At 46.0% G+C, this 26,783-nt stretch overlaps 3 protein-coding genes and 1 long non-coding RNA gene across 16 annotated transcripts in view; 1 reads left to right on the top strand and 3 right to left on the bottom strand.

Moving 5' to 3' along the window:
- KIAA0586 (KIAA0586 ortholog) overlaps positions 1 to 545 on the bottom strand; it is a 74,872-nt gene extending 74,327 nt beyond the window's left edge. For 4 of the 7 annotated variants that reach the window (XM_027662599.1, XM_027662598.1, XM_027662597.1 and 1 more), the window contains exon 1: positions 123 to 542. In XM_027662599.1, the coding sequence (XP_027518400.1) occupies positions 123 to 372 (250 nt within the window). In that variant the 5' untranslated portion in view covers positions 373 to 542. Of the gene's footprint in view, positions 1 to 122 lie in introns of all 7 variants that reach the window. The other 3 variants (XM_027662596.1, XM_027662600.1, XM_027662601.1) reach the window with 3 other exon arrangements.
- Positions 546 to 715: 170 nt separating this feature from the next.
- TIMM9 (translocase of inner mitochondrial membrane 9) lies at positions 716 to 10,174 on the top strand. Of its 6 annotated transcripts, none has more exons than XM_027662483.1 (5): positions 723 to 783; positions 1,853 to 1,901; positions 5,716 to 5,784; positions 6,125 to 6,220; positions 9,678 to 10,174. In XM_027662483.1, exons 3-5 carry the CDS (start codon positions 5,746 to 5,748, stop codon positions 9,810 to 9,812), a joined length of 270 nt encoding a protein of 89 aa, XP_027518284.1. In that variant the 5' UTR covers positions 723 to 783; positions 1,853 to 1,901; positions 5,716 to 5,745; the 3' UTR covers positions 9,813 to 10,174. The 6 variants fall into 6 exon arrangements, with proteins under 6 accessions (XP_027518285.1, XP_027518284.1, XP_027518288.1 ...); XM_027662485.1 differs by lacking the exon at positions 723 to 783 and adding an exon at positions 841 to 935; XM_027662484.1 differs by lacking the exon at positions 1,853 to 1,901 and having other exon boundaries at positions 716 to 783.
- LOC113956209 lies at positions 7,503 to 14,044 on the bottom strand. Its single transcript, XR_003530779.1, has 3 exons — positions 12,794 to 14,044; positions 12,381 to 12,612; positions 7,503 to 7,896 (listed from the first exon to the last, which is right to left on the bottom strand). It is a non-coding gene; the product is annotated as an uncharacterized LOC113956209 (long non-coding RNA).
- A 4,978-nt stretch (positions 14,045 to 19,022) lies between these two features.
- The window catches only part of ARID4A (AT-rich interaction domain 4A), a 47,225-nt gene continuing 39,464 nt past the window's right edge, over positions 19,023 to 26,783 (bottom strand). The window contains exons 19-25 of one of the 2 annotated variants that reach the window (XM_027662479.1): positions 26,564 to 26,696; positions 26,250 to 26,312; positions 24,114 to 25,244; positions 23,408 to 23,512; positions 21,578 to 21,793; positions 21,219 to 21,365; positions 19,023 to 20,785 (exon numbers count right to left, since the gene is read on the bottom strand). In XM_027662479.1, the coding sequence (XP_027518280.1) occupies positions 20,682 to 20,785; positions 21,219 to 21,365; positions 21,578 to 21,793; positions 23,408 to 23,512; positions 24,114 to 25,244; positions 26,250 to 26,312; positions 26,564 to 26,696 (1,899 nt within the window). In that variant the 3' untranslated portion in view covers positions 19,023 to 20,681. The remainder of the gene's footprint in view (positions 20,786 to 21,218; positions 21,366 to 21,577; positions 21,794 to 23,407; positions 23,513 to 24,113; positions 25,245 to 26,249; positions 26,313 to 26,563; positions 26,697 to 26,783) is intronic. The other variant, XM_027662482.1, reaches the window with a different exon arrangement.

Raw genomic sequence — 26,783 nt, forward strand, 5'->3', positions numbered from 1 at the left:
TAAGGGATGGTAAGGGATGGTAAGGGATGGTAAATGATGGTAAGGGATGGTAAGGGATGGTAAGTGATGGTAAGTGATGGTAAGGGATGGTAAGGGATGGTAAGGGATGGTAAGTGACGCACCTGGAGCGGCGCTGAGGGGGGTGCGGGGGGTCCCCACCCCGCACAGGGCCGGGAGGGCTCCGTGTGCGGCCGAACCCGCCCCGGGGGCCGGGCAGGGACAGAGCCCCTCCCGGAGCTTCTGCACCGCCAGCCTCACCGCCCTGCCGGGGGGCTTCTCCCCGCGGGGCCCCGTGGAGCGGATCAGCACATCGCCCGCCGTCAGGCTGACCAGGGAATCCCGGCTGGAGCTGGAGCCGCTCTGCGCTTCCATGGAGCTGGGTGGGTGGGTGGGTGGGTGGTGGCGGGGGATGGAGAGGGAAATCTCACACAGTAGCGGCCTGAGGGCTCCGGGGCGCGGCTCCCTCGCAGGTCGCGGGCGGGCCGCCGTGCCTGGCGGGCAGAGAGAGCTCAGTTCCAGCTCCGCTCCCCGCCCCGCTCCCTGCCCCGCTCCGCCTCAGCCGCTCCCGCCGGCGGCGCGCGCTGCCATGGCCACCGGGCGTTCCTTCCCCTAAGAGCGTCCGGCGGGAAACGCCGCTCCCGGCGGGAGGAGGGGGAGCGGGGAATCGGCCGATTCGTCGGTTCTTGTGGCGAATCTGCGGGGCCCGTGCGGGGCCGCGGCCCTTCCCGTGCGCCCCTCCCCGCCCCGCGGCGAATCTGCGGGGCCGCGGCGCGCGTGGGGCCGGTGAGTGCGGAGGGGACGGGACGGGACGGGACGGGAGTGTTCCTGAGGGACCGGGAGAACCAGGGAGAGACAGGGAGTGTTCCTCAGGGACAGGGAGGTGTCCTGAGGGACCGGGACAGTTCCTGAGGGCCCAGGAGTGCCCGTGAGGGCCTGTGAGTGCTTCTGAGGGTCCGGAAGGGCTCCTGAGGGACAGGGAGCGCCCTTGAGGGGCCAGGAGTGCTCCTGAGGGGCCGGGAGAGCCCGTAAGGGGCCCAAGAGTGTTCCTGTGCGGCCGGGAGGGCTCCTGAGGGGCCGGGAGCATTCCCGAGGGACCAGGAGAGCCCGTGAGGGATGGGAAGAGCTCGGGAAGGCTCCTGAAGGCCCAGGAGAGCCCGTGAGGGATGGGGAGAGCTCGGGAGGGCTCCTGAAGGCCCGGGAGAGCCCGTGAGGGAGCGGGAGTGTTCCTCAGGGACAGGGAAGGCTTCTGAGAGACAGAGAGTGCCCGTGAGGGTCCAGGAGTGTTCCTGAGGGACCGGGAGGGCTCCTGAAGACCCGGAAAGGTTCCTGAGGGACAGGAGCGCCCTTGAGGGACCGGGAGGTGTCCTGAGGGACGGGAGCATTCCCGAGGGACCGGGAGAGCCCGTAAGGGGCCCAGAATGTTCCCGAGGGCCGCTCGTGTTCCCTGAAGGACCGGAGCGCTCCCTGAGGGGCCGGGAAGGGAAAGGCCGTCCCTGCCCGGGGGTTTTCCCAGCGCGGAGAAGGGCGCTCCGTGCCCAGGGTTGTGCCGGGGTTTGGCTGAGCAGGGGGAACCCAAGGTGCCCTTGGAAGGGGGAGCTGGAGGATGGAGTGAAAGGGAAAAAAAAAAAATCGATGCGAAGTTTTTTTATCTCCAGGTTTTGATTTGGTAGGGTCAGAAGCGTCAGCCAGGTCTGATCTAACTTAAATAGGAGAAAAGGTGTGTTTCCTCCCAGGACAGGCCCTCGCACGTGTTCGGTGTGTTCAGAGAGGCTCTCGGGGCTCTGATTTAGCACTGACTGTGGTAACTCACCTTTGGTGTCAGATTTCTACAATTCATCTCTTTTCCTTCAGGGTCCAGCCCAAATCCAAGAGACTGTGGGTTAGAATAACCTGTGCACCAGGTACAGCTGCTTATCCAGCCTCCTTCTGACCAGCCCCTTTCTCACCTCACCGTGTGATTCTCACTTCTCTAAAGGCCCTTAGCCTCTTAAAATCAATTAGTTTGTTTTTTTTTAAAATCTAATATCAATCAGGTTTTAGCCTGATGATCCCCAGCAATAAAGAGAACTTTATAGGCTGTGGGGGCTTTATCTTGATACAGTTCTTTGCATCTGTATTTTTATTCTTTATCTCGACACAAGTCTTTGACTCAATGTTTTTATTCCTCTTTATTTTGACACATTCCTTTGACTTGATGTTTTTGTTCTTCCTTGTCCTTTTCAGAAACACTCACGTGGTGTTCACTGTGTACAGCTGGAAGCAAAGGCTTAAAAAGATATTTATCTTTATCTTGATAAAGTAGGTGTTTACCTACATGTAATTCAGATGTTAATCAGGATGGATTTATGGAGTCTCTTCACCACCTCTATCCCCAGGAAAATGCAGCTCCTCACAAAAAGGTGGAAAAATTCCACCCCAAACACAGGGCTTGCTTGGCTTCCATGGGACAGGATTCTCCTGGCTCCAGATTAGGTCATGGACAGGAATGGTGGTTACTTGGGTGGGAAAAGAAACTTCTTCCAAGTGCTTCACCTGTATTAACTCCAGACTGGTGATGGAGGGAGGCTTTTTGGTCACCCAGCAGTACAGTAATTACAATTAAAAGTTGTATTCCGATTATTAGCACTTAGGAGTTAAGATCATGATCCCCCTGCCCCCAGAGGTCTGGAGACACAGCTGGAGAGGCTGCATTCCCACAGATCAGAAGTTTTAGGAGAGTTCTGACATCTGTAGTTCTGGCTCCTGTTCCTCCTGCCGTGCTCAGGATCCTTCACCTAATCACTGGTTTTAGTTACAAACCAGCTTTTCCTTAAGAAGTGGCCTGTGTTTATGTTTCCATGGCAATGGGAGTGGCAGCCACAGCAGAGGCAACTCTTGGAAGCATTTTCCAGTTTCTAAAACTGAGCTGGGAGCTGGGGTGGATCTTGCACAGAGAACAGGTTTGAGTGGGCTAAAGGGTGTATTTGTGGAAAAAGGATGGAAAACCCATAATGCCTAATTAAGAGACACCAAAACCTCAGGTTATCCTTAACTGCTTATTTTACTCAGAGGGACTTGTCTTAATGTCTCTTCAGAACATCAGAACATATCTGGAACGGCTCCAGGGCCTTTCCAGAAGGGAGATTTCTCGGGCTTGCTCCTTTCCTGGTGACCCAGCACACCTGGACCACGTGGCCCTTGCAGCAGGGGTTTAATCAGAGATCTGCTTCCTTCCGTGGGACTTGTTTAAAAGTGCAGTCCCGAATTTCCAAATCACGTTTAGCCCAGAGGAAAGTCATCCAGGCTCTCTAGGGTTAAAGCTGAGCACTCTGGAGGGGTGTGAGCAGCTCTGTAGGGAGCTCTGAGGGGGGTCAGTCGAGATGCCAATCCTTGGAATGGGCTCTGTCATCCCTGTTTTTTAAGCATTTTGTCAGAGGTTGGAAGGGAAAGGGAGAAACAGCAGGAAAGCTTGAAATGATACATTTACCAGACATTAGAGCAAACCATATATGCACATTCCTGGGAATGCCCAGGTAGCACGTTTTTAGGTGTTCAGGCCTGTGATTTACAGCTACAGGTGCAGCAGAGCTGTGGGATTTCACTGCTGGGCTGTGGAACCTGTGAAACACCTGCACTGGAACAAGGGCTGCAGACACTGACAGTCAGATGGTGCCTTTGTGCTGATGTGAATCAGAGTCTTTCCCAGGTGTCAGAGCTTTGTGAAGCTGCAGTTTCAGTCTGGAGTTTTGAATCTTGCCAAACTAGTCCAGAAAAACAGACCAGGTTTGCTATAAACAGAAATTACGAAGCGACACCGGGTGTGAGAAAATGGCACTGACTGTTGAAGCTTTGAGCTTCCTGTGCTTGGCAGAGGGAAAAGTCTTTCCTGTGGTTTCTGTCTCTTTAATTATCTACCTACACTGACCTGGGAGAATTGTCACTGTCCTTATTTTCTAACAGGCTGAGAAATGAGAGTGGAGTTGCCATCCCTTTTCACCAGTTGTTGTCCCCCATAACAGATGTGTCCTAAAACAAGTTAAAGGTTTACGATGGAGAAGGAAAGGCTGGAGAGGGACTTTGGACAAAGGGCCTGGAGTGACAGGACAAGAGGGAATGACTTCACACTGACAGGGGGCAGGGATTGGATACTAGAAAGAAATTCTTGGCTGTGAGGGTGGTCAGGCCCTGGCACAGGTTTGCCCAGAGAAGCTGTGGCTGCTCCATCCCTGGAAGTGTTCAAGGCCAGGTTGGATGGGGCTTGGAGCAACCTGGGCTAGTGGAAGGTGTCCCTGCCCATGGCAGGGGCTGGAACTGGATGATATTTAAGGTCCCTTCCAACCCAAAGCAGTCTGTGATTCAGTGACAACCTGAATAACATCTTGTTTCTTCTTAACCACCATATTCTGTAGATTCTCCTTCAGAATAACCTGTGTGCCCACGAGGAATTCTTGGTTGTGGGGATGTCCATCTTAAATCCAAGAATCATACGTGCACTTTGACCTCCAGTCCCTGATTTGGTCCCTGTGCAGGGACACAGTGTGATGTTAAGAGGCAGATGTCACAATCCCTGTGCTGCTGGGAAGGGGTGTAGGGAGAGTTCATCCTTGTGAGAGCTCCCTGGTGCTATTTTTAGTTCCTTAGTTTTCTTTCTGCTGTAGAAATAATTGTTACTGTCCCTTTGTTCTTGTTCAGGCACCTTGTGTCCCCCTTCCCTTCCCCCTGCTGAGAGACTGGAATAGTTAAAGCTTTCTAAAACATGAATGTCTTGCCCAAAATTTGGCAAAGCATAACAGAAGATTAATTGTGAGGAGCCCTTGCAGAAGGGCTAAATGAAGTTTTTTTCCACAAAGTGATTACACTTCAGTGCTCATTCTTCTTCCACAAATTGATATGAATTAGACTGAAGGAGCTTCTTCTCATCAACATGTGATATTAGTTTGCACTGTTGTCTGTGATAGGCCTTAGATAATATGGAAATTAAGGGAAAAGGAAGATGAGGTTTCAGTATTCCTCCAGGAAACATGCAGGGATGCTTTCAAGCCTTAACTTGTTTAGTGTGCTGGATTAGGAATGTGAGTCTTCCTTGAGGATGCTTGCTTAAATTCTTGGATCGATGTTCCTTTGTTTCTTTTCCTTTAAGGCCATTCTCATTCTTCTGTGTTTTCTGAAATTTAATTCACTCCAGTCAAGGACCAGAACATTTGCTGTTGTTTTAAGTGCTTGGTGCAGCTACAACAGGAACCAGGCCCTGCTGCTCTGAGTCAGCCTGGCTTGTGCTGCATTTATTCACAGGGGCTGCCAGTTTATTATATTTGCCTTTCTTCCTTACTTTTCACAGATGGCATCTAAAGTCTGAAACTCTTAAGGCCAGAAAATGTTATGGCTTTGCTTCTCCCCCAGCTCCTGCCCTAGTTTTACTTTGTGAGTTTGACAGCACTTAAAAAACATAAATAAGGTGTTTTATAAGTTATTTCAGCTGTTTGAAATGCCTTAAAGTGTTTCAAGGACAGCAATTAACAGGTGGATCTGGGAAGGTTTTGTACCTGGAATTGTCGTGGATGTTCTTTTCACTGAATACATTTCAAACAGGTAACTCCCCTTTGAGGGAATGGCTGGGAAGTTTGCCAGCAAAGTCCCGTTTAAACACACTTCAGGGATGTATAAAATTCCATTCTGATGTAAATGTTGCAGCTCATATTTATGCTTTTTGTGTGAAAACTCGTCTTTTGTCTTCAGAACAGGTGACTGAGCCACAGGTGGTGGAATATGGCTGGACAAATATCAGAGTCTGACCAGATCAAGCAGGTGAGATGTTCTATTTGTGAGTGGTGGCTTTGAAGACCTTTTACTACTTTGTCACATTGAGTGACAGGTGTAGGGCATGGGGAGGAAATGTGAGTTACCATCTGGGTTAAGAGTAGTTCTGTAGCAACCAAGATTTCAACATTTGACTGTTGACAAGCACAGTTTAGTATCTGATTCAAGCAGGGGCAGCATTTCATGCTGAAACCTTCTGACCAACAGTAAATTTTTCTAGTGACTTACCCTTTGGTATCAGTGTCACCAGCTGGGCCAGGTGGGTGTGTGTAAGAAAAATTAACACAGAATTTGGTTTTAATACTCATTGTCCAGTTTTTATTTACAGTTCAAGGAATTTCTTGGCACATACAATAAGCTTACAGAAAACTGCTTCCTGGATTGCATAAAGGATTTCACCAGCAGAGATGTGAAACCAGAAGAGGTAGGTAATTGCATGTTTGTCATGGTTTGAGATAGCCCCAAAAATCCAATTCCCTTGCTCCATCCCCCCTCCCACATCTCAACCCAATGTGAGATGGGTTTTTCCAGACAAAACACAACAGACTCAGGATGGGGGAAAGGGAGTATATTACAATGACTGTACAAATAAATACTATAACACATTATACACACGATCACAACTCTCTCTACCATGACATATAGTATTTACAATGGATCAGATCTCCTCTCCCCTCCAAATAAAAGTCCAGGAGGGAAAGAAGGACAGATCCCTTCCAGTCTCTCAGGGCAGCAGCTTCTTCTAAGGCAGCAGGTTCTCCTCATCTCATGCATGCAGCAGCTGATATCTGGATCTCTGCCAGCACTCAGGAGGGGGGTATCCCCCTCGGCCCCTTGACACAGGCAAAGGGATCTTCCGTGGGCTTCGTTACCCCAGACAAGGCCGTTCCACCACGGTCATATCACGAAGCACAGGGGGTCTTCGTGACGGTCTGGTGTCTCCAGGAGATTGAAGCTCCTTGCAGGGCCTCTGTGCCCTGTCTCAGGCTGCGAGCTTCTTTGTAGCTTGCAGCAAGGGAGGGCCCCCAAGGCCAACCTCCCACACCGTCCTGGCTCAGCTCTCAGGATGACCGAGCTTCTCAGCTCCTCTCTGCAGTGCATGTTGCACTTCAAGGCTCTTTCAAGTAAGAGTCCATCATCCTCCTCCTCTCCAGGAGGTCTCAAAGGAGTTTGGGGGGTCTAATATCAGTTCTTACCCCCAGAACTCCGTAGTTCTGCTGCTACCTTCTGCTGCTTCCTCCGGTTCAGTTCTTATCTGTCCTGGCTCTCAGCCATAACCTCTGGATGCTGCCGCCGCTTCTGCTCTGTCTCTGCTCACTCAAGATGGAAAACATCTCCCAGCTCACAGCTACAGACACATATTCCAGCTTAACACTGTTCCAAGTCTCTGTAGCCCCCAACTGGGGCTGGGGGGGGTGGCCCAGAGGCCCCGAGGGGCTCCGGGCCCCTTTCCTCATGGCTGTTACAACATGGCTACTTCTTCTAACAACCAAACTACAACTCTTCTCTTTTGGTGCTTGTGATATGTTTACATTTCTGCAGGAGCACTCATTGGACAGAACTTCAAAACTTCCAGGGGTTTCCACCCCTGGGGGTTACCACTTTTCTTAGTCTCTGGGGGAAAACAAGGTTCAAACCACTACAATGTTGCTTCCAAGTGAGTGTCCCATCCCTGGAAGTGTGCAAGGCCAGGCTGGACGGGGCTTGGAGCAACCTGGGCTAGTGGAAGGTGCCTCTGCCCCTGGCAGGGGGTGGAACGAGCTGGTCTTTAAGGTCCCTTCCAACCAACCCGTTCCAGGAGTAGGTTGTTGGTACTACACACACAGGGAACCTGCCCCATCTCTGTTGAGTACTGGCTTCTCATTGCAGTTGTGTCGTTCCCTGAGCTGTCAGTGGAGGTTCCCCACCTTCTGATGGGCAGTGACTCCGTGGACACGGAAGTTGCCTCCAGCACATCTCAATCTTTGAACAATCCCACTGAAACAGTTGTTTACTTACCCACATTCCTGCATTGCAGTGTGTCCTGGGAACATGGGCCTGCACGGCTCTGGCTGTTAAATCCACTGCTCTGCACTGCAGGGAGCTCCATCACAGAGTCACCTGCAGAAAACATTAAGCTCTCAATGAGATTAGTTGCATGTTTTTGCTTCTGCTCCTGTTGAGAGGCTGTTTCAGAGTTAATAATTTTGTTGGTTAAAAGTCTAATAACCTTTGTTTGACTCCACTGGAAGGGAAAAAAAACCCCTGAAGTTATAAACCAGCCATTGTTTTTAAGCATTTTCTGCCTCCTTGGAGTTCAGCTCCTCAGTGCAGGCAGAAATCATGTCTCCTTTCAGCTCTGGTTCTGTTGCTCTGGACAAAGCTCTCTTAACTTCCAAAGACAGATTTCTTCTTTCCCTGATCTTCTCTGCATCTGCTTTAGTGGAATTCTATTACAGGTCATAATTATTCTGAATTAAAGATTATTTAGGTCCAAAACATATTCTTAGATTCTCTGAGCAACCTGGTCTAGTGGAAGGTGTCCCTGCCCATGGGGGGTTGGAATGAGATGAGCTTTAAGGTCCTTTCCAACCCAAACCCCCCTGTGATTCTGATCTGCCTTTTTTTGCTTCTGTGAGTTGCAGAGGGTCCATGTCTGGTAGTACAGGAGCCACCTGTTAACAGGGGAACTAGGAAGAAACTTTCTGGTGGGAAGTTTTGTCCATAATCAGCCATTCTGGGATTTCTTGCAGAGCACGTGTCTCTGGCCCCTGCTGGGAACAGGACACTGGTCTAGATGGACCACTGCTCTGATCTGGTGTGGAAATTCCCATGTTCCTCTTCAAAGTCGGAGTTTTTTATTAAATACTTGAGATTAATACCTCCAGGCATCTCCTTTGGGATTCTGTACTTGAATGAACAGCTCCTGACCTCTTTCCCTGCAGCAAGTCTCCACTGCAAGTCTAGACTTCCCAGGCACCGTGTCACAAATACCACTCCCTCTGGGAGCACAGGCTTGGGGGTAGTTCCAGAATGTGTTTTTTTCCTTGTGAGACTTCACTCCTGCTCAGCAGGTTTTGCTGCAGCTGATGCCAGGCCAAGGTGTAGCTGTGTGGGGTTTGGTCTTGTTCATTTTCATCCCTTCTGCTTTTCACACCCCTTTGTACTGAGCAGAACCAAAGCATTTTCTGGTTTTCTAAGTCATCAAGGAAAGTGTTTGGCTTTCCTTTCTTGTCCTCCTGCAGTGACAGCAAGGTTTTGAACCCTGGCACAGAACTGGTAGAACTGGTGGTCAGAAAGAATCTCACACCTCTTTATCTACACTTAAAAGAAAGGAAAAAAAAAAAAAAACCACTTTAAATTTTAAAAATTCTATGGATGGAATAGTCCTGGTATTTACTTCCCTGTCCAGCAGACTGATGTGCTCTGGTTGTTTTGCTGAAGGGTAACCAAGCAGGTACTAGAAAATTAATAGAGCTAAGTGGGAACAAGGTTAAAAAAAGGTTAAGCTGAGCTTGCAGAGACTGGACCATAAAACAGTATGTGTTTGTAAACAGAATTAAAACAAAATATATTCATTTAATAGATTTATGATTTATTGCAAAATACACAGTTTAATTTCACGAGAGGAGCCCAAGGATGAAATGGTAATATATCCTAGATCCTAAATGTTTTCCATGGAGGCTTTCATATGAGAATGAATACTAAAAGGTGCTTCAGGCATCCCTCAAAAACTAAACTTCACAATTAAACTTCCCATTTTCTACTGCCCTCATCTTGAGTTTTAACTCAAGTATGAGATGTGCTCACCTGTTTGTCCCTGCATGTGATGATACTTTGGGTCCTGGCTGGGGAAGTGTTTTAAGTATTGTTTAAAGCCTTCTGTCTCCCTCTTCCTCCAGATGACCTGCTCAGACAACTGCCTGCAGAAGTATTTAAAGATGACCCAGAGGATCTCCATGAGATTCCAGGAGTACCACATCCAGCAGAACGAGGCTCTGGCAGCCAAGGCAGGACTGCTCAGCCAACCTCGTTAGAGGAGAGCCCTGTGCTCAGACTTACCAAGCTGTGCCAGAACACAGCTGGGATTTCCTGCTGCTGGGATGTGTGTCCAGCAGCTTGGAACAGAGTTCCAGGTACTGCTCAGACAGTGGGATCCATGAAGGGTTAAACAGGAAGTCAGTCATGGTGGCCTGGCCATGGAGTCTGTCTCCGAGGTCCTTCTCACTCCACAGTGATGTGGATACAACCCTTCCCAGGGCCCACAGACTGGTGTGTTTGAATTCCAGGGGTGGTGGGAGGGTTAAACTGCCTTTTGCTGGGACTGGTTGAGATGAATCAATGGAATATGGGAAATACACTTTTTTATTTAATTCAAATAAAATCAGTGGGAGCTGGACCCAGGTTTGTATGTTCTTTCCAAAGATCCATTTTTGGGACACTGGGAGGAGCAGTTGTGTTTGCTGGGGGCTCAGCTCCTACAGAGTCATGTTCCTTTAGTGCTGCTTCAAGGTGCTGACAGATCCCAGAGTGGGCTCAGGCAGGGCTGCTCTGCCAGCTTTCCCCCGGGGTATCTTTGCCTCCTGCTTCACCCTGTCATTCCCAGGGACACAGGGTGTCATTAACATCACTGGTGCCCCAGGCAATGCCTGGGCACTCCTGGTTTCCCTCAGGGAACCCCACAGGGTCCTCCAAACCCAGTCCTGGCCTGAGGCACTCCAAGCACTGAGCCTGCTGCTGGATGAGTCCAGGGAAGTTTGGGTTAGCAGACACCCCAGTCCTTTGAAAGGACCCTGAGAGCTGCAATCCCTCCCTCAGGCCATTGCTGCAGGGGAATGGTGGTGAACAGGACATGGTGCTTCAGTTCTAACTCACAAAACACAGGGACAAAGGGAACATCAGGATCACCGGTTCTGAGATTCCAGGTGATGAAGACTGAACCAAAGCTGTTCCACACCAGCTGCCTGAGAGGCAACACAAGGAACAGAAGTGGCAGGAACTGTCACCAGGCTTTTGTGTTGTTCCCTTCTCCAGCTTATTTCCAGCAGCAGTTTGAATGAATACTTTCCTCCCTGTTTATTCCATCTCAAACTCTCAGCTGTCCAGGCTGTGGATTACAGGCCCCGATGGCAGCACAGTGCACCTGCCCCTTCCACCAGACACTGGTGTTTAAAACTGCCCCAGCTCTCCTGGAATTCTGTTCCTGTGCCTCCCAAAGGTGGAAGAAACCAGTATGATCCCACAGTCTTGCTGTAGCACAGCTTTTCCTTGTTACCTTGGAGATGGCCAAGAGCTCACTCTGAAATGGTGAAGCCTAAAAACCAGCCCAAATAAGGCAGCAAGTCTCCAATATCCTGGTTTTTAATGGAATAACGGGCTAACAATGTCCAGGTTGTTTGCTGCAATCAGGCCACAAATGTTATGGCCATTAGAATCAACAGATCCATAGTAAAGGGTGAAGGCTTTCCTTAAAGCTGGCATTTGTTAAACATTTGGAAGTAATCCATGATGGAGAATTTCCATTTGATCTTTATGTGCAAAAGGTGCTCAGAAAAGTGACTAAAGAGGTTAAGTGATGGAACTGGAGGATTTTCACATCTCCTGGGCAAAGTGCCTTGAAGTTGAATTTAGGGGGGTTAAAAAAAATTATGGTTTTCCCTCATTTCAGTATTTGGGGATAGGAAAATAGTTAAATATTTATTAATACAGCTTTCAAGTACAAAAGGTTAAGCAAGTGTTAGAGTGACTGAGTTCATAAATTACTCACTTTCAGCTCTGCATAACTAGTTTTGTCCAAGCTCTGTTTCACTCCTGAAGTGTTGTAATCTTTCAAATCCAAGTGACTGGTTGAATACAGATGATACAGATACATTTCAGCTTGGAAACAAAGTGCATCCATGTAACTAAAGCATCCATGTGGTGCAGGAAGCAACAGGGAAAACTTCCTTAACAGATGAACTTGCTTTGCTGAGGTTTAACTTCCCTTTGCTTCCATGACAAGTTGGCACATCCTGATGGCCCCCTCAAATTGTGTCACTGGAAAAGATCTCCCAGTACCTGTGTTTTCTCTCCCAGAGGTACATTCCAACCTCCATGACATGATTTAATCTGGAATGGTCTCCATCCCTCTCCACTGACTGGTTTGGGTTGGAAGGGACCTTAAAGCTCATCTCATTCCAAGCCCCTGCCATGGGCAGGGACACCTTCCACTAGACCGGGTTGCTTCAAGCCCCGTCCAACCTGGCTTGGAAAAATTCCAGGGATGCTCTTCTGAAATAGCCTCAAGTTCACGTGGCATAATGAAGTGCACAGCCAAAAGCAGAATAAAAATGGGATTATGGCTTAGTGCCTGGATCCTGAGGGAAAGGCAGCAGCACTTCAGCTGAGGTGTGTGGGGAGGAGGTGAATCAGCACTCCTGAGGTGCAGGAATGGAACCAATTCTGAAGGAAGGAGGAGCAAAGGGTGAGAAACAGTGTTGCTGAGGAAGGAATACTGAGAAAGCTGTGGAAAAAGTGAGCCAGAGGGGAGGTGGGAGGGGAGGGAACGGGAGGGCAGCCTGCCAAAAACTGGCTGGATGAAACTGAGCTGGTAAACAGACACTCACTGGGAGCTGTTCACTGCAGCCGAGACAGGAACACGGATCCTTCCTTCCCAAAGGAGTGTCTGCACCCAAAGGCTGGAAACACACACAATTCCTGTCAGCCCACAGGGAGCAGAACCATTCCAGCAGGAAGGGTCAAAGCAGAGCCTTGTTCCAGAGTGCCCCGGACATCAGCAGTGCCGCCAGAGCCATCGGATCAATCAGCTGGAAGATTATAATAGAGGCTCCTTGGATTCTGTCCAGGATAAAAGCAAAGCCCGAATTTATGTCATCCCCTGCTGAGAGGCTGCAATGGCTGAGCTCTGTTGGGAGGCAGGAAAAGGAGCTGCTGCAGCCCCCTGTGAGGGAGTGGGGGTGAAACACCAGCGTGGCTGTGCTTCAGTGCAGGGAGGCAAATCCCCGGCTCTTGGACATACCTGGCTCCGAGAACTGGAGCTCAGCAACAGCTCTTTTTTCAGCATTTCTCTTAGCTGGGTTAGGAAGTCAGCACATGGCATTTGAGGAATCTCGTTAACTCTTGGGAATCCGTTAAGCTCAGCTCCCAAATTCCTTGAATGAGTGTGGCCCAAACTGTAAAACCTGTAAAAGCAATTAGAGCTTGTGACACTTAAACCTGAGCCTGCACCCTGAGTTTCCAGCAGAGAGCATGGAAAGAATTCCACAAAGTTACAATTCTGCTTTATCTTAGAATGTTTTAAAAGTTGTGTTTTACCTTAACTCCATACTCCTTATTGTTTTGGTGTCGGGCTCCGTCTGTGAACACCCAGGGAGCATTCAACATTCAAGCTTTAGTAGTTCAGGCTGTAAAATGATGGTCACATCTTTTCCCAGGATTTTTCACCCACGGAAACAGATGCAACTGAAAGACATTCAAAAAGAGCCTAAATTGGTCTTAAAATAAATGTCTACACTTACACAGTGCTTGAACAGCCCGTGGCTGGTTACAGTTTTTTATCCTGTAACTCTTTTCCTCTAATCCAAGGGAAGGTGAGAGGGCTGCAGGGGGAACTGGGCTCGCTGTACATATCCAAGGAAGTGCACCTGACATATCACCAGTTGTTTGTGTAACACAGCAGGGAGCTTATCTAAATTTCAAATAATTAAAGCAGAAATCCAGTTGGGGCTATTTCTGTGTTTTACAGATCCTGCCCTTGCTGGGAGGTAGAACTGGATCCTCTTTCCCTCTCCTTCCACCCAAGCCCACGGGTCATTCCTGTGTGTGCTGCTGCCCCAGGGATCTGCCAGGAACTCCCAGGTGTGGCTGAGGGAAACGGGTTTCAAGGCTTCGCAGCCAGGGACGGTCTAACCCCCCTAATCAGTAGGAAAGGGGTGCTGGCCACCTCTCCTGCTCTTTTTTCTGCTTGGATCTCTGGGAGAAAGTGCTTCTGTGTCCCACAGAATACTTGGATTCCCTGGGGACGGTGGCCGGGCCTGAGGCAAAGAGCTGTGGGACCTCAGTGCTGTCCCCTCCTCCCTTGGGACCTGGTGGCTCTTCCGGCCCCTTTGTGGGGATCCCCATCCACTGATCACCCTGGGGATTGTCCCTTCCCCTCTGGGGTCCAGCACGATGGTGATGGGAACGGTGAGTTCTTCACAATAACTCAGGGAGAACGGACGTGTACAACATTTTTACAGCAACAACTGGAATTCGATCACAGGAAATCCATTATTGATTACCTTTTCAAATTAAACTGTTGTTATATTTCTGTCCAGACTGCACCAGGGTGGCCAAAAGGCACGGGGAGGTGGCTGGGTCACACCACAAGGCACCTGGGGCACCAGGAGCAGGATCACACCCTGCAGTGTTCTGAGGCACGGAGTCTCCCGGGGCACCAGCGAAGCTCAAAGCCTGCAGTGAGTGACCTGCCAAAATGCACATAGGGGCTGCCTGAGCCTATGGAAAGGCAAAGGGGAGTCCTGGGGCATCCCAAAAGGCTGCTGCTCAGCAGGGTGTTCCCTGGATGCTGCCTTGGCAGAAAAGCAATGAGACATCAGAGGGAGGTGGGTGATGGGGACCGGGCAGGTGGGATGTGCCAGAGCCAGGACCAGCCAAGGCCTTGGATCAGGAACATGGAGGACAAGGACTGACAGCCCATGTGGAGAGGAAAGCTGGGCAGGCACCAAGGGGCCTCTGCCCCTTCCCCCAGCCCAGGAGGCTGAGGTGGGCTTGGCCACTGGGGAGGAAACAAGGATAGACTGAGCCCCAGGGGAACAGAGCCTGCCTGAGGTCTGATTCCTGGGCTAGTGATGGTGTCCCTGTCCATGGCAGGGGCTTGGAACTACGTCATCCTTAAAGGTCCCTTCCAAACCAAACCATCCTGTGATTCCCCAGAGAAAAGAGAAGAAAATATGGGTTGATTTGGAAGAGGAGACAACACATTTCACTGCTTGCCCACACATCCCTGGGGAAGGCAGGATGTTGCAGGGGACATGTCCCTGTGTGCTGGGACATTCCAGCAACAAAGGCTTTATGTGAAACCAGCTCCAGGCTACATGTAACACCAAATGATTGTTCAAAGACATAGAGATGTGTTACCCTGCCCAGGGATGCTGCAAAGTGTCTCTGAACCAAAGAGAAACCACACTCATGATAACTGTTCAGAGTTCTCCAAAGAAAAACCAGGAAACAACGAGAGCTGCAGCAGCAGCAGCCAAGCCTCAGTCACAAAAATCAGCCCCCTCCTGCACTGCCTGTGAATAACATTCCTGTAATTATTCCCACAGGATTAAGTGGGGCTGCTCTCACAGTCTTGACTTAAACACACTCAAATACCTGCACAGACCAACATAAAATATTGCTCCTTATTAGTTCCACTGCCAAAGCACTTCCCTGTCAGAGAGGGGCTCTCCTGCCCACCTCAGCCACTGCTCCTGAGCTTCTGCCCCTCCCTCCATGCCACTGGGATGGCACACAGTGGTCCTCTGCAGGGTGGGAAGCAGAACATGAGCTGAAGGAATCAAGGGCTTTTTTTTTTTTATCTTCTATTTTTTCCCCCTTTTTAAATAGCTTTGCACTTTCCCATGCACGAGGGAAGTCATTTTCAGGAAATAAAAGAGCATCAAGAGAGATAGTTTCGAGCTGCACATACACATAAACAACTGCCTCGTTAAAAAAGAAAGAAAAACCACTCTTGTGCAAAATAACAAAGTGTTCCACACAAATTCCACATCTTACCCCTCCTTATGAAACTGGCATAGCTGGCAGGAGCTTGGCAAATTAGGTCAAGCTGTACCCAGATGAGGGATTAGAGGAGGAGTTTAGAAATAGCTGAAGACACCGCCTGGGATGGGAACGTGGTCAGGGTTCCTCTGAGGAGCAGAGAGAGACATCACCAAAAACACAGCACTGTCCCTCCCCAACAGGCTCAGGGGGAGAGTTAAGCACGGGAGTGACAAACCTGCAGGTTTTCACAGAGCTCTGGGGCAGAGCTTTGCTGGAAACACTGAAACAGAGCCAGTGAGGCTGCAAAGCTGCTGTGGTTGCTGCACTGAGGGAGCTGTGCTGGGAGTTAAGGCCAAAGACACTTTTTCATGTTTGTGAACTATTGGTACAGCAGAAGCAACAGCACAGGGGTTTTAACTGGGGTGAACAGCAGGGAGCTGCAGCAGCACCAACCAGCACAGCCCTGCTCTGAAACAAAGCAGGGCTCCTCTGGAATGGGAAGGAGCAGGAATAGCAACATAAACAGCAAAGATAATTCAAAACAAAGACACCAGAAAAGCCCTGTTCTTAGCAAGGTCTGCTTTCACAACTAACTCTGCCTTATCTTTTCAGTTTTCCTTCAGTGACCACACAGTGTTTGTCACTGGGCTGTGGCTGATCACGAAACCCACCACTCCAGGCACTAAAACCAGCACATCCTCAGACCAGTAACACTGCAACACAAAAACCTGAACTTCCATATTCCTCCAAAGCAATGGATGGGACTAATAAATCCCTGTGGAATTTGGGGAACTCGCAGATCTCCAAAACCCCATTAAATCCCAGGTATTTAGTGGTAACTAATAAAGGTGAATAATTTTAAACTCTCACAGAGACCATTTAAAAAAACCCATCCTATTTGGTGTTAGGTAATATGGGAGGATGACAGGTTTTCTCAACATTTGAGAGCAATAGCTTAATAGTGTGAGCTAGTTTTAAAATGTCTTTTTCCTAAACCCTGGAATTACAGTGAGTCAGTCTCTGGCAAACATCCCCTTTGGTTCCACTGCTTTATGATGTTCCTCACATCTCCAGAGGTGGCCTTTATCCTGCAAATAATAAAATCCCAAGTACAGAGAAGTAAAAATAACCGAAATTTTAGTGCATAATTTCTGTAAAGGCAAGGGCACAGAACAGCTCAATAAACTTTTATTAACAGATTCATCTTTTGTCTCTGCTGCTAAATCTGGCTCTCAGCTCATGTCAGATTTGTTTCAAGCCATCAAACCAAACCTGCTCTTTTCTTAAAAAGAAGACAACAGCACTTCTCAGACTCACTGCTGTAAAAGAATTCCAGTAGATGCTGCCCAGAAAATCCATTTGGCTGCCTCAGCCACCCAAGAATATTTTTAATGGGGAAAAGAAGAACATGTTATAAGAACATTCATTTTTTTTAATGTGAAATTCCACCTGGCTGACAAACCTGTCTGGAGAGAGGATTTCTCAGCAGTGGATGGTCTGACTGAGGCACAGGAGTTGACAATCCTAAGATTCAGATTCTCTTTCCAGGTCTGCATCAAAGCCTTCCTGAGTAATTCTGGCAGCCTTTACTACAAGGCCCCCTCTACATAAAACAATATGTAGCTATTTTTAAAATTTCTGTCTATTCTAATACTGCACCCTTTAAAAAAAAAATTACAGACTCAAGTGTGCACATTAACACAAAAAGTGATTTAATCACCTTTCCTGCTGCTGTCCTTCAAATTGAAGATTTTCTGCTCCCACGAAGGTCAGACATGTTTTACTTTGTGAAGACACAGATTCTTTGCCCTTGTTATGCTTTCCTTTCACTGATAATTACTACTGGAAATCTGCTTAACCTCTGTTGAAATAATGGCTTGTTATTATTGTTCTGACATCTGTGCTTCTCCTGCCTCAGCTGTTCAGGCAGATTAAGCAAGAGAAAGTTTCTCAGACACACGAAATCTGATGGAGGAGCCAAAACCAAGCAGAGATTTAACTGGGTGTTGCTAAACTTTCGCATTAGAGAGAAAACAGAAACTCACCAGTACAACATGCAGCTGACACACTTTATGGAAAGAAAGTAAAAACCAAAACAAGTAGGAAAATGAATCTTTTCTTACCTTATACTCTTGCATGCAAAGTTTCTTCCAGTTTTCAGATATATGCTCATATGAAAGTAAGAACTCTGCCAGAAATCTGACAGTTCTTTGTATCAGTTGCAGGAGGTGAGGGAAGAGTCCAATTTTCTTACAGCCCTGTTCTTTTTAACAATTTTAACAGTATTTGATACCATAATTTTGTTCTCACCTCCTAAGCAAGCTTGAAATAAAACAAGTATCATTTTTGGGAAAAACTGTAGATCAGGAGGTAGGAGAACAGCACCAACACTGCCCAGAGGATGCCTGATTTTTGTTTGCTCTTGCAAACACGATACCTAATAATCCCTTCTTTAAAAAAATCCCAATTCTGTTTAATCATAATTCTGTGTCTTCAACAACACAAGCTTTCATCCAAGGCAATGGAAGATGCTTTGGAATTTGTCAACAAAGCATCTATAAGGGGATTATAGTAAAGTTATAAATCATAGATTTTATTAGGGTTTCTTCTTGATTTCACCTTTAATCCAGGATAACCCAGTGATACCCAGTTAATCTTCTCTTCCCTGTGGTTTTTTAAACATGACAGGAAACTACCTTAAACATCTACTGACTAAACTGGTTAAATGTTATGCTCCTTCCCAGAAGGATAAAATCAGTGGAAGTCCACCTTTTTGCCAGTCCACCTTTTCCTGCAGGTTTTGTGTCCTGCCAGAATAATGCTGTGAGTTGTTTTTGGGGGTGTGGGTGTTTCCATGAGACCAGTGCGAGGTGAGCAGGTGGGAAGAGCAGTAAGGAAGCAAATTCTCTACGTCAAGGAGCAATCACCCCTCAGAATGGTTTCCATGTCTTATGGAATCATACCTTCAGTTTTCCATGCAGTGTTTTAAACACTCCTAAGAGACAGGGAGCAGCAGTCAGCTGGGAACACACACTGGGACGGGCTCAGCTCCTCCATCCTCTGTGCTGAGTATGTGCATGTGCCTGTTTGAGATCTCACAGTGTGGAGACAGGTTAGATATCTGCACAAGATATAATTAATCCTGTTATTTCACCAGATTTTCAATTTCCTTCTGCAAATATTAAACATGTGACCCGTGTTACTTCCTTTTGAATGAGTATAGCTTTTTATTCGTAGCTATTGTAAGATTAACAGTAAAAGTTAGCTCTTAGGAAAAAGTCTTTACAGTAATTTATGGAGATCAATTTTCCTATTTAGGTTAAGCCCAGACATTTACAAGAACAATCACTTAAATAAAAATAGAATATAAAGCCTATGTTTAAAACATGGCCTTTATTAGCGCTGTCTAGTGAGCTCCATTATTTATCTTACATTGAAATAGTTCTGCTTTGCTTAAGAAAAGACAGAAAAAGTGCATTTACAAGAGTACTTTTTCTTTAATTTTCTGCGAAAATGGAAGGAATTGGAATCACAAGTTGACAAATGCTGCAAAATGAAATTTCAAGAAACATCAATTTTAGTAATGCTACGCCATCACTAGTGTTTCCTTCTGACCCTCTGCCGTGTGAACCAAATATCCTGATATACAGTCTAGAGCATCTATGGTTTTTACTCTACAGCATATTAAACACAGAAAAAGGGGCTCGGACCCCCTTTCAATGTACAAACATGAATAAAAAAATTGATTAAAAAAATCACTTTTATACATAATGTATATGCAAACTGTCTTAAATACATGGTTTTTTGGAAGAGTTATTTACAAACTGCATCTGCCCGTGGGACAATCCACAGACAGAGCACACACAGTCGCTTTGACTTTATTGTTTGCATCTCAACTTTGGGAGATAAGAAATTTTTTTCGGCAGTACAGCAAACAGAAGAACTTGTGACAAAGGATCTTAAGGGCAACCCAAGAAATTTGGTTCCTCCGAACAAGGTTTAAGTACTAGGACTGCCAAAGTCTCCAAATCAAGTTTAGTTTAAGCCAGATGCCCACTGACAGATCTGTGTGGGGGAGGACACGTAGACAGACCCACTGGAAGTACAGGAATGGCTACTGGATAACTCCTCCTGAAGAGCCAGAACTGAGAAGGATGTTTTGTCCAAAGAGTGAACTAACCTAGAATTTTTTTTTTTCCAATTTTATTAATATTTTAAAAAATACATAAAAATACAACATCCAATGTCTGAATAAATATATTTAACAAGTTGCAAGATACCTTATTTTACACAAAAATTTCAGCTTTAGAAATCTTGTTAAATAACTTCATTGTTGTTATATATTTCATTTTTCGTCTTTTTGTAACAAAATAAAAACTCTGAAATTACATAGAAAAAAGACAAAATATTTTTGTCAAGGGATAAGATAGTCCACTGAAAACCTATTCACAATTCCACTGTAAACATTAATAAACATTAAAATATTTGCATAATTGTGTGCTCAAAAATCCTATAAAAAGTGGAAGACTTATTACAACTGTAGTTTTCAGTCAACTACACTTCCTTTCACAATTTATTTTGTCCCATTTACACCTTTAGAACTGGGCACATTGCTGAACACATACTTTGGCAGTTCTGTATAGCAAGTGCTTCCACGAAGAGGAACTACTCACCAAGAGTTACCTACAGCTCGGTGAAAGTGCAGCAGCTACTCAGTTCTTTTGGGTAATTAATACTCTGATGTCTGCTTGGTGCACTTGCTTTTTTAAGATCACCCTAGAACACCTGAATGCTTCATTGGACATAACTTTTCAAATTTGATAAGTGCCCTTTCTCTGCGTTAAGAAAAAAAAAAAACAACAAAACAAACAAACAAGAAACAAACAAAAAAAAAAGAAACAAACACAATGACGAGGATGTCACGTTGTGCCTACAAACCTTCAGTTACCAATGAGCTTAAGTTCTCTGAACAGTAAATTAAACAAAAGAAGAGGGTGGGAGGGGAGAACAGGTACAGTCCAGCAGTGGAAGTGTGTACAGGATATACTTGGCAATGTCAGACCAGTTGAGTGCTTTCTGTGGCTGAATTTCAGGATTTATGTCCATGGCAGCAAGTTGCTGGCAAGGCAGAGAAATGTGTATCACCTGCATTCGACAGCGAGCACGTTCTGGGGAGGAGAGGAGGAGGATGGACTCATTCCAGTGTCTGAGGAGGCAGATGACATGGATGCTCCTGTATGTGACACTGAACACACAAAACAACCCATCAGCACGAGGTTATCAAAGCACAGCTCACAAGGATGGTTCCCTTGGTCATTATGTTGTTTAAAAAGAAGCAGCACAATCACAGAACACAGATTTTTTTTTTTTGTCAACTGCTTTCACTGCTCTATTCACAGAAACTGGATTAAGCTCACCCAGCTACTGAGAGATAACTCAGGGGAGTCATTACCCTGATTGAAAACTCAGACCAAGCTTGCACTAGGAAGTCCAATCTTATAAAAGAAGTTATAAAACAGTCAGTAAATATTTCTGTAGGGTTCCAGTTCTGAAAAGCCACAAATGTTCTTTCTAAATATGTAACAAACAGATTATAACACTTTTTTGAAAAATAATATCATTTAACCTCCAGTTGCATTGACTTGTCGTGCAAAGCACAAAGCAAATCTCAAAGTTACCTTCTCTGTCTTTCTTTTTCAATCTTTTCCTTCTCCTGTCTATGGTTGCTACTTCTGACTTCAAGGACATGTAGTATTTTCGTATCTCCTGCAGTTTTTCTTGTAAGAAGGAGATCCTTTCAGTGCTGCTCATATTGTCCAGTTCATCTAAAAGTGGGAAGAAAAAATAGCTTTATATTAAGGCCATTTTAAACAAATCTTAAGTGGATGTAAGCCACAGCATGAGAGCTAACACCCTTCCATGGGTATGCCATAAAAAGCCCACACCTAATTTAGAATCCCAACATTTGCACATTTTTCTTTCAGATCAAATTTTCTTCTAAATTCCTTCTCATTCAAGTAATTTAAAGAATTCTTACTGAGCTGGAAACTCCACTTGTACACTCTGGGTGAAGCATTCTGGTGGTGGTGCTTCTCCCTGTGTTTATCCTTCTCCCCATCTTTGATGTGAGGGGAAATCACTCTGGCAGGAGACCGAGAAATCTTCTGTGGTTTGGCTGCATTGAGGTGTTTTACAGGAGTACATTTACTGGAACTGTCCAGCACAGGAAGGTCTTCACTGTCACTACTTTGTCCTGCAATGAGAAGAATTTAATTTGGATTTTAAAAAAAAAAAAAAACACCACCTTGACATTTTAAAAATAGTGGTTATAGTAAAAAGCAATGATTAAGGAAAAAAAGCTGCTTCTTGCTCAGAAGATCCCAGAGGGCACCCAAGGGAAAACCATCCCAGATTCCATGTGTAACATCAGACACAACATGCCCTGAACTCTCAAGTGTGCAGGAGAATTCAAGGGCTGACTAGGCCTAGTTAAAAAGTGAAAGTCAAATTTCTTCACATAAACAGTAAATAAACTCATCAAAATTAGAATATTAGAGCACTGATAAACTATCTTAAATCACCTATTTTGGCTTTCTAACAGACACTAGAATTCTTTTCTTAAAGATTACCCCTGCATTACTAAAGGCAGGTAGCAAGTGACTGTAAATAGTGACCAAATTGCTTTACACATCTAAAGGAACAGTTCTGAAACAAGACTAAAAGCATAAAAGTTTAACATGTAATAAAAAATTCTAAGCTGATATATTCAAATATTTTAGATCCCCACACTAATTGCCAGGTTTTCCACAGGCATGTCAAACATGTCTGAATATTGTATGTCAGATAATTAATATTTTAGTTTGATATTTAAAGATATAACAAAGCTGCCATGTGAGCTAAAAACATTGATTCACTCATACAATGATCACCAAAAATTCTGTGACAGGACAAAGGGGAATAACCTCAAGCTGAAGGAGGGCAGGTTTAGATGGGATATTGGGAAGAAATTCTTGGCTGTGAGGGTGGTGAGGCCCTGGCACAGGTTGCCCAGAGAAGCTGTGGCTGCCCCATCCCTGGAAGTGTTCAAGGCCAGGCTGGACAGGGCTTGGAGCAACCTGGGATAGTGGGAGGTGTCCCTGCCCATGGCAGGGGGTGGAACTGGAGGATCTTTAAAGTCCTTTCCACCCCAAATCACGGAATGTGATTCTGCGATTCTAATATTAACAGCAAAATGTTTTTCTGCATTGGAATATTTTAAGTGGCTCCTTTTCCATAAAGTTACCCAGTTTCCCAGACCCAGGGGGTTGGAATGAGATGATCTTTAAGGTCCCTTCCAACCCAAACCAGTCTGTAAATCTATGGAAAATGAGCTACAGAACCATAAAAATTCAGATTTCTATAGCAAGTTAGAAAATAATCACATATTTGAAAGAAAAAAATTCCTTTGGCTGAAAAGCTGTTCTCTAGTATCAAACATTTTTCTGTACTTCATAAATGGCAATTTTTCCCCCCCCACCAGAAACACCTATTGTAAGACTTCAAAGTTACTCTCTCCCAAAATTCATAACCAATCTAATATATAAAAATCACCATAATGGTAAATATTTACTAACTGCTAATATACACAATCAGTAATTTTTTCTAAGTAATATAAAATAGCCAAGAGATTCCCAGTGACTCTGCTACCACAGAGCTCAGAAGTTCCCTCCAGCTGTTCACCACCAAGAATCTTGATGAATAAAAATGAAAAACCCTGACAGGGAAGTCCCATTCACTGCAAACAGTGGGTAACAGTGAGAACAGCGGGCTCTTATCCATGTTTACAGGCCTGGAGAACCTTTCCCCTCCTCCCCCTCCAGGAATGTACCTGTTCCATTCTTTTCATTTTTGGCTGCAGCGCTGGTTCGCTTTGGAGTTCGCTTTTGTTTCTTTGCCAGTGTTCCACTGTTGCTGTCACTGGGTCTTTTTTGACCTACATGAGAAGGAAAAAAAAAAAAAAGGAAAAAAACCAAAAACAAAACACAAAACTCAAATATTTCTGCTTCTAACAAGCTCTTTTTATAAGCAAGAAAGAGAAATTTAAAACTAGACAGGATAAGACAGTTGGGGTTGTTCAGCCTGGAGAAGAGAAGGCTCTGGGAAGACCTTAGAGCTCCTTCCAGTGCCTAAAGAGACTCCCAGAGAGCAGGAGAGGGACCCTGGACAAGGGCCTGGAGGGACAGGACAAGAGGGAATGACTTCACACTGACAGGGTTAGATGGGATATCGGGAAGAAATTGTTGGCTGTGAGGGTGGTGAGGCCCTGGCACAGGTTGCCCAGAGAAGCTGTGGCTGCTCCATCCCTGGAAGTGTTGAAGGCCCAGTTGGATGGAGCTTGGAGCAGCCTGGGCTAGTGGGAGGTGTCCCTGCCCGTGGCAGGGGAGTGGAACTGGATGGTCTTTAAGGTCCCTCCCAACCCAAACCACTCTGTGATTCTATAAAACCAACCAACAACTTGTAGCAAAGCGACACCAGACTTAAGACAACTCTGGAAACGATTACAGCAGGGAGTGACTTTTCCCAGGAGTGCTCACCTTTCTCTCCCACCTCTCTCTCTTGCACAGCAATGCTACAATTGCTTGACGTGGTGCTGGCTTCAAACCCATTGACAGACTCGCTCTCGCAGAGCCCCTCCTGGGACTCCTCAGCCACGCTGTCCACCTCGATGGTCACGTCGCTCTCGCTCTTGATGCTCCGCGACTCGTCCTGGCTGAGGGCCAGGGGAGAGGCCACCGGCAATCCCGAGGGGACCGCGGGGGGTAAGGCAGAGGGGTGGGAGTTCGGAGCGTTGGGGTCTGGCTTTTCTGCTACCGCGTCTTCACTGCCGCTCTTCTCCTTCTCGTCCAAGTCATCCAAGTCCACCTCGTGGCACAGCAAAGTCTCGGGACCGATCTGGGGCATCGTGTCGTCCTCGTCCTTTAAGGGAACGTTCTCGACGGCTTCAGCGGGACGCTGGAAGTTGTCACTCCTCGGTTCCTGACCGCGCGGAGCTGATTCCGCCACCAGGGATGGCATCTCCTCGTGTCCAGTTCTGAGGGACTCCTCAGCATTCATCCCTCTACATTCCTCTGCTCCAGTACATTCATTGGTCCTCTCTTCAGATACAATATTTGGCACTTCCATCTCACTCTCTCGCCGATTTCTCTTCTCGGGTGATGCCTGTTCCAGAGTTTTCCTTTTCAAAAGCTTCTTGTCTTTTGTAGAAGGTTCTGTCTCGCTTTCAGTAGTGCTGGAACTTTCTTTACAGTCCAAGGAAGACCCATCTAACCTTTCAGGTTCTGTAAGAGATTCATTTGCTGCCTCTTCTTGGCCTCCTGGAGCAATCTTTGCATTCTCTAGAGAGGGATCTTTTGTCTTGCTCCTTCTCCCTTTTCCCTTGGGTGATTTTTCAGCCTCTCTTTTGATTTCTTCGATTTGATCCGTTTTATTTCCAAAAATCTGAACTATCTGTTCACTTTCCTCAACTTCCAGTTTCAGTGTTTCTAGTGGCTGCACTTGAGTCCTGTCATTTTCTTTCAATGCATGAGGGATCTTTGGGTTTTCTTCATCAAGCTTCTCGTCACGGAGCTTTTCGCCTTTTTCCAGTTCTGAAGTTTCTGGAGAAAATTCTTCATTCAAATTCTTTTCAGATGACTCATCTGCTTCACTGTCAGATGTGCCAGAGTCTAAAGAAATTTCAAAAAGAAGCAAACAGCACCCTAAATAATTAATTACAACACAATTTCTCATTTGAACCACACAAAACCCCCTCTCTTTTCAGTAATTTAGGGAGTTACATCAGCTTAAAAAATCCTGCATTATTCAACACACTTGCTACAGTTCTTATTTTTACCTAAAATTTCTATGAAACTGCAATAGTAGTGGTACTGTCAGAGTTCAAGGAGCATCTGGATGATGATTTTAGTCATATGATTTAGTTCATGTCTATAATTCTCCTGCTACTATTTCCCAGATAAGCCAATATAAATGAATTACAGTTTATAGCAGCAAAAATACTTTTACAGATTCCCACAACCTGTGGACGTTGCCTCCCCCACCTGAGATTACAAAACCAAAAATCAGTACTACTCCCCTCCATGCAGCCCCAAAGAGAAAAAATAAAAACCAGAATCAAAAATAAAATCCTTCTAATAATATGGACATTTCACTGCTAAACTTATGTACAAGTGGTGCACCACACACAGAGCAAGCATTGCTACATTACCAGAAGATTATTCACTGCACCAACAGTGATTTCACTTGAGTTCTTGCTCTGAGAGGCTTGGAAACATCAAAAATGTTGCTGCCATTTGTGTATAATTAACAACTCTGCTGGATGATGTAGTACTGAGGTTGAGGACTTAATTACCACAATACAGACTATCATTATAGCCCTGGATTTGGCCCGTTCAGTATCAGGAGTGAAAGGTTCTGGCTGAAGAATATGGAATGATTTGTACAGTCATTCCTGTGCCACAGCTCTCCTGTGAGCAAACTGTGCCCCTCAGCAGCGTCAGCTCAGCTACTTCCTCAATAAAGTTCACAAGGAGAAAGAAAAAAACCAACAACAACAACAACAAAAACCCAACAAAAAAAAAAAAAGGAAAAAAAAACTTAAAAAAAAATCAAACTTCTTTTGAGAATGGTATTGAAAAAACCTCCAAAGTATACACAGGACTGAGATCACTCACCGTTTGATCCTCTATCAGAATCAAACATTCCTGAGCTACGTCTCGTCTGCCTGCGAGGTGTTGCTAAAATTAAAATCGAAAGGATTAATTTTTATGGAGTCAAGTCTGCACCAAAAATCTGCTTTCTCACAGTGCTGGTGCACTGTGTTAAGTGCACAGTTAAGCAGGGCTGGAAGGCTCTGACAGGGCAGTGCCAGCACCGCTCACATGCACCTCCACGCCAGAACACGAGTGCACAGATGCACCTTCGGTTCCGTTTGGGAATGGTGGGGGATTGGACAAGTTGTTCCGTGTACCTCTGGTTCTGGATTTACCTTCACTGTTGGCTGTTTTGGATAAGCTGCAAGACGTGTTGGATGGAAGAGTAGATTTCAGAGGGGGCCGCCCACGTTTGGACTTTTGTTTCTCCTCGTCCTTCTTCTCGTCCTTTTCACCGTCTTCTTTGCTCTGAGGGGAAAACAAGGAATTTTTATTAAAGTTTCATTGCTGATCATCAGAACCTTTCTCCTTCTCCTCTACTAAAAATCTAAACCG

This window comes from Corapipo altera, unplaced genomic scaffold (genome assembly GCF_003945725.1).
Source record: "Corapipo altera isolate COAL_440 unplaced genomic scaffold, ASM394572v1 169, whole genome shotgun sequence".
Lineage (NCBI taxonomy): Eukaryota > Metazoa > Chordata > Aves > Passeriformes > Pipridae > Corapipo > Corapipo altera.